Source organism: Electrophorus electricus, chromosome 25 (assembly GCF_041902795.1).
Source record: "Electrophorus electricus isolate QZ-2024a chromosome 25, ASM4190279v1, whole genome shotgun sequence".
Classification (NCBI taxonomy): domain Eukaryota; kingdom Metazoa; phylum Chordata; class Actinopteri; order Gymnotiformes; family Gymnotidae; genus Electrophorus; species Electrophorus electricus.
The window spans coordinates 8561320-8567500 of NC_137521.1; the positions used below are offsets into that span (position 1 = coordinate 8561320).

Genomic DNA, 6181 nt, shown 5'->3' on the forward strand with positions numbered 1-6181 from the left:
CACACATCACAGTGTTAGTTGGCAAGAAAGTTAAAGAGCTGAATGAGTGAAAGTGTGCTGACACAAAAAGCCTGTCTCCTTAATGTCAACAAGCCTAACCAGAGGTAGAGAGGTTAACGATCTCCTAGTGGAGGTAATTAAGGCTAATTAGGATCATTAATCATTGTGGTTGTATCAGGGGGGTATGTGAACTAAAAGGTGGGAGGGATACTTAGCTGACATTTGGGTAAAAATGACTCTCTCTCTCTCTCTCTCTCTCTCTCACACACACACACACACACACACACACATGCACCTTGTTCATAAATGTCCTTTAAAAGTTAGATTTTATCATGTAATTAATCAAAAGAACCTACACTTAGAAAATTATAACCAGGAATTGAAAAACATCGTGAAATTACATGATCAAACCCATGTATATGAAAATGCTTGTGCAAAAAATGGGAAAAATCACATCTTGGAGTTTAGAAGGTGTTATGGCAGAACTGTTGAATAAGTCTGCCACCTTATAAAATCAGAACCACATCCTGCTCTTACTCTAATGGGAAGTAAATGTGTTCCCACACAGATGTAGAGCAGGTCTGTACCTGTTCCCCATCAGGTCTGACCATGCGTTCCCTTTTCCAGACATGCTTCCCACACATACCCTCTTTTTGGTATGTAAAATAGGTCGGACCAGGCGCTCTAAAATGTCTAACATATCCAGGGTTTCTCTTTCCTTTCATGTTGATGTTTTCTACAATCACATACACTGTGTGGCTACATTGCTTTAACAGTTCTTTATAGGCGCTGCTTTTCCACACACCACGGTTGGTCGATCAGGTACTCCCAGGGGTGGCAGTAGCTTAGCAGTTCAGGTGCTTGCCTTGTATTTGGAAGGTTACTGGTTCAAGCCCTGCTCTTGGCCTCCTAAGCAAGATTCCTAAACCTCGATTGCTCAAATTGTACTCAGTAATAAATGCACACACCCTACATGCACCTGTTGCTCACACTGTTCCTCAGCCTGTGTGTGTGTGTAGCTGCTTAAAAGAAGTCTGTGGTCAGAGAGAATACCTGATGCTTACCTTCTGTATGGAGACTTAAAAACAGCCAGTCACATAGCTGCTAGTAAATCTCTGAGTGTTTTGCATTTTAACATAAACCCAGTCTTCTTACACTCACACCACCTACAATCTGATTAAATTACTTTTTAGGCTTAAATTACTTTTTAGGCTTTTAGAGAGAGAGAGAGAGAGAGAGAGAGAGAGAGAGAGAGAGAGAGAGGGAGTGAGTGAGTGAGTGAGTGAGCATACACAGCTCTGCCCTCTTGTGGTGTAGGTGAGTAGCATAGAAAGACAGGCTGAACCAAAACTTTCACATTCCTTGAAAAATAAGTGAGAATCATCACAGTTAAATATAAATATACATCACAGGTATATTTCATAATGGTTTAAAATATGAATCATTGTAGTTCAAGTGTTTTGAAGTAACTGTTTATTTATTTGTGTTAATCAAATACAGTCTGATGCAAAAAAACACGTAGACATAGTCAGGAAGAACTACAGTATTCCACATCAACTTTGGCCTTCAACCTTTGACCTCTCTATACAATTAACTCACACTTTTACCCAATAGATTACAGACGTTATGACATAGAACAGGAGACACATAAACACACACACACACACACACACACACACACACACATTTTTTGTCACTGTCTCTCAAGTGTTGAGAAGTGTCACCAGGTAAAGAAGTCAATGAGCTGAGTTGGGTCAATTGGATAATCCTTTAGAAAGTGTTGTAGAAGAAGAGAAAAAAGTCATTTTCTACAAAGATTGTTTTGGATTCAGTCCTTAAATATGTTCTAAAAGGAAGGGATGAACAAAGAACCAAATATACAAATATTTTCTCCAGTTTTCTACTGTAGCTGAATGGATATATTACAAATGTCAATGTCTGCACAATTCACCACTACATATTAGCTTATTAATTCATAAATATTCCATAAGAACACCAGATACCCAAATATGACACTGTGCTTCCTCTCCATTGTCAAAACGCTCAACTACACATCTTTAGTCATGCAAACAAACAAAAACTGGTGTAACCAGCCTTTACATCATAAAGCATTATAAATAGCATATGACAGCCCACCAATTCCAACCAAATGCACTCTTATATGCATATTTTCAAAAAAGGAATGGGGAAACTATAATTGATTATCTTACAGTCATTGATTTCTCCAGACAATTTCATGGAGCATTGCCCACAGTTGCCACAAGATGGCATTCTTAGCCAATATCCACCAGCCTGGCCCTAATGCGTCTTCAATTTATGGATTATCCAGTCACAGACGCCTCCTCTACAGTGCTCTCTAGTGGTCAAATCGAAACTAGTCCGCTCTGTTATCTGGCACGCAATGTAAACCTAAATTCCCGGTTCTCACCCACATGTGCTAAACCTCAAGTTCCTCTGGGAGATGTCAGAAATAGGTTTGGCATCACAAAATTAGTCAAACAGTAAGGTAACACTACGTTCCTCCAAAATCATGTTGTTAATGGTACAGAAAAGATGGAATTGGCACTACTGTCTACAGCCAGTCTAGGGGATGCAGAGATATGATTCACCACAGAGAGTCACTTTAGTCCAGTTAAAGCAGAAACTACTCCAGCTAAAAGATGGCCTGTAAGTGGGTGAATCTGACATTATTAACAGGACAGAAAAAAGCAGCTGATGTCACTTTTCAAACAGTACAGTAAATAATCTTTGATTACAATATTGGGTTTACCTTTTAAAGAGTGTTTTAAAATGACTGTGGTTTTAATAGGTAAAGCTATATTTCAAAGCTATGAACATGCACTATACACAGAGGTATGCACACATGTGCGCACTCACACACACACACACACACACACACACACACACACACACACACACACGGACATGCACACCAAAAGAGACATGCTCTTACCCAAAATCTTTTTGTCTTGTCAATAACAGGTCAGAGATGGGTACAGAACAGATTAGAGATATTCCATTTGAAATATACTCTCTAGCCTCACAATCTGTCTGCCTGTGGTTCCATGACACCTTCTATTACCCAGTAAAAACACACACGCAGAGATTTTAGCACAAAGCAGAGCTTCCTTTTCTCCCCACCAAAGTTCACATCTATAGTTATTATGCAGTACCAGAAAAATGTGATTTGTATGTGAAGTGGTGCCTAAACCCTACATTAATGCTGCCCAAACGAGTTTTTGTCCAAGAGGTGGGGCTAGTGAGCAGCTAGTAAGCAGCTGTGCTTCAGACCCTTGTGAGTCTCATGCATTTTTCAAAGGCATTGCTAATTTTCCGTCTACTCTGTTTTGGTTATTATGATCCATTTTGAGCTCACAGTTCTGAGTTCCCATCGTTGCCGTTACGTTCGCTGCCAGGGGCAGGGCCATGTGACTAATGGCTTGGAGCTGTGGACTGGTTTATAGTGGCTTACAGTGGTTCAGGGAGGCGACTGAGAGAACACAGAGCAGAGCCTAGTGTTTCACAACACATAAAAACACACCAGAGAAAGAGAAATACTCATGGATTTATCTAATGAGAGAGAGAGAGAGAGAGAGAGAGAGAGAGAGAGAGAGAGAGTGTGTGTGTGTGTGTGTGTGTGTGTGTGTGTGTGTGTGTGTGTGTGTGTGTGCGGGGTGGGTAACAGTTCTTTGTCCATAGCTTAGAATATTCCTCCATTTGTAATCTGAGCCACATTTGTTCATAATGACATCGTATTCTTCTGTTCTTTTTCATCTGGGACACTGTCTTCATAAAGATGCCCATACAAATTATTATTGCATCAGTTTGTTTGTGTGTTTGTGTGTGTCTGTTTCCTTCTGAGTGGAAACAGTCAACATAGAGGATTAGTAGAACAAACGTAGGCGCCACAGACAGCATGCAGCGGCTCCAGGCAGTCAGAGGGGCGGGGGGGGGGGGGGGGGTGGGGGGCAATAGAATGTGTATGGGGCAGTAGGGAGGGTAATGGAGAGCATGAGTGGGAGAAGGCAGTGAACTCTAGGGTATTAGCAGGGTACTGGGGGAGTAGGGAGTGTCGGGGCAGTAGAATGTTTAGCAGATGGGGTAGAGGCAGTATGAACACTGGCTTGTAGGGGCACTAGAACGTTGTGGAGTTATAATGCGTAGAACAGTTGTGTTATATGATAGATTGTCCCTAAATGTAAAGTGGTGCTGTGTCCCGGTCCAGTGATCTCACAGTCCTTCCCCTCCTCTCTTCCTTTTTGCCTTCCATCCCTCGTTACTCCCCTGCGCTCCGAGGCGCTCGGGAGGCGGGTCGTCCGTCGTGCGTTCTGCGGTTCCGCCCCTTCCTGACCTCCTTCAGATGTTTCCACTTTTTGTGGCCGGAGTGCAGCGCGTCAGAAGCCGGGGTCTCGATGGATGGGTCTGGCACGGCTTTGCCGTGCTTGCGCGACCAAACCTGCTCGCAAATCTGGTCGATGGTGTTCAGGTTAGGGTGATCGACCAACTGCATGAAGTCCCTGTACCACAGCTTCTGGTTGGTGGACTGTCCTTGGGCGTGGGAGGGGCTATGAGGGCTGGAGGCAGGGCTTGTCGAGGGCAAAACCTCTAACGTGATGCCGAGGAGTGTTTGGGTGAATCCGTGCTCCATGGCGTGACACTGGTACACGCCTCCATCTCTGCGCAAGACGCGCCGTAGCAACAAGCCGCGGTCTGTCTGAAGTACGCGATCATCTGGGCGCACCTGCAAACATGCACACAGAGCAGGAATGAGACTAGCATCAGGACCAAGAGTAGAAATGGAGAGACAATTTCAAGAATCGTGTGTCTTTCTCGTCTCTGAACAAGCTGTTCACCCCTCTGTTTCTCTGCCTCACCCATGTAGTTCGGCACTTCCAGGGTGATCCCATGTCTTTCTTTAACTGTTTCCCACTTCCTTTCTCTCTTTCTGCCATCTTCCTCCCCGTTAGAGCTCCTCTATATTCAACCTCTTCCTTAATTTTCAAAAGTGCGCATTCCTCTCATCTCTCTCCGCCAGCCACTCTTTGTCGCTCCCTGCTTCTCCTCTTTTTCTCATTTGTCTCTCATTTGTCTTCTCATTTGCTCTTTCTCACCTCTTCTCGTGGGTTGTTCGGGTGTCTCTGGTGGGTCCAAGTGACCTGTGCCTGCAAGGATTTGGGCAGGCACTCCAGGAAAGAGCTACTGCCCTCCACGCCATACAGCCTCCTCTCCAAAACACGCTGCTTATGGTAATCTACAAGACACAGCAGAAGAGGGTTCGGGTGGCCTAGTGTCTCTGAGGCACTTGGTTTCTGTGAGACCTGGCATATGTGTATGTGCAGAATGGAGAAGCATTAAGCGGAGATGTGGTACACTGCCCTCTAGTGGATGATGGGAGGTGTGCAATCTCACCTCCTGAACAAAGAGTGTTAGGATCACCGTTCCTCACGTCCTGGCGACGAAACCGCCTACGTGACATACGCATACACGCACACACACACACACACACACACACACACACACACACACACACACACACACGCACACGTGCATGTGAAGTTACATTTGGGTTAATATACCACAAAGGATGGTGGAAACGGTGTTGAGGGCCTGTGCTGGGTGTGACGGGGGTACAGTGCACCTCTTGGTGTTGGGCAGGTAGCGTGTGCAGGCGTGTCCGTCCCAGGCGCAGTAGGGGTCTCGCGCCAGGCAGCACTCGGCGCAGGCTTTCCCGTACATGCTGCAGCGGTGCAGAGACACCTGCGCTACACCCGTCTCAGAGCCCACGTACAGCTGTTGCTGGGGGGGGAATTGTGGATAAGCAGAGTGAGTGTTACTCCGATGAGATTCTTTATCTGTTAATTTACTGTAATGAGGAACTGAGAAGGACACACAAGGACATGCCTTCATTTAAAAAAATCTATTCTGGAAATTGTCTCCACGTCATGTTGGTGCCTGTAGATTCTAATCAGTCATTTCTAGCCGTGTTTTGTGAAATGCTATCATGTAGCTTTTTCAGAGTCCACTGAGGCTGCTGTTGACAAGCTGCTATATAGGTGGGAAATATCTCAGACTGATCCCACTGCACTAGCACTCATCCCACTGCACTAGCACTCATCCCTCTGTACTAGCACTCATCCCACTGCACTAGCACTCATCCCACAGTACTAGCACTCATCCCTCT

General features: G+C 44.9%; 1 protein-coding gene across 2 annotated transcripts in view; it reads right to left on the minus strand.

The window, feature by feature from the left end:
• Positions 1 to 1450: 1450 nt before the first annotated feature.
• Positions 1451 to 6181, minus strand: part of sema3b (sema domain, immunoglobulin domain (Ig), short basic domain, secreted, (semaphorin) 3B) — a 39756-nt gene continuing 35025 nt past the window's right edge. For both annotated transcript variants that reach the window (XM_035521920.2, XM_035521921.2), the window contains exons 15-18: positions 5639 to 5796; positions 5410 to 5465; positions 5112 to 5251; positions 1451 to 4741 (exon numbers count right to left, since the gene is read on the minus strand). In XM_035521920.2, the coding sequence (XP_035377813.1) occupies positions 4277 to 4741; positions 5112 to 5251; positions 5410 to 5465; positions 5639 to 5796 (819 nt within the window). In that variant the 3' untranslated portion in view covers positions 1451 to 4276. The remainder of the gene's footprint in view (positions 4742 to 5111; positions 5252 to 5409; positions 5466 to 5638; positions 5797 to 6181) is intronic.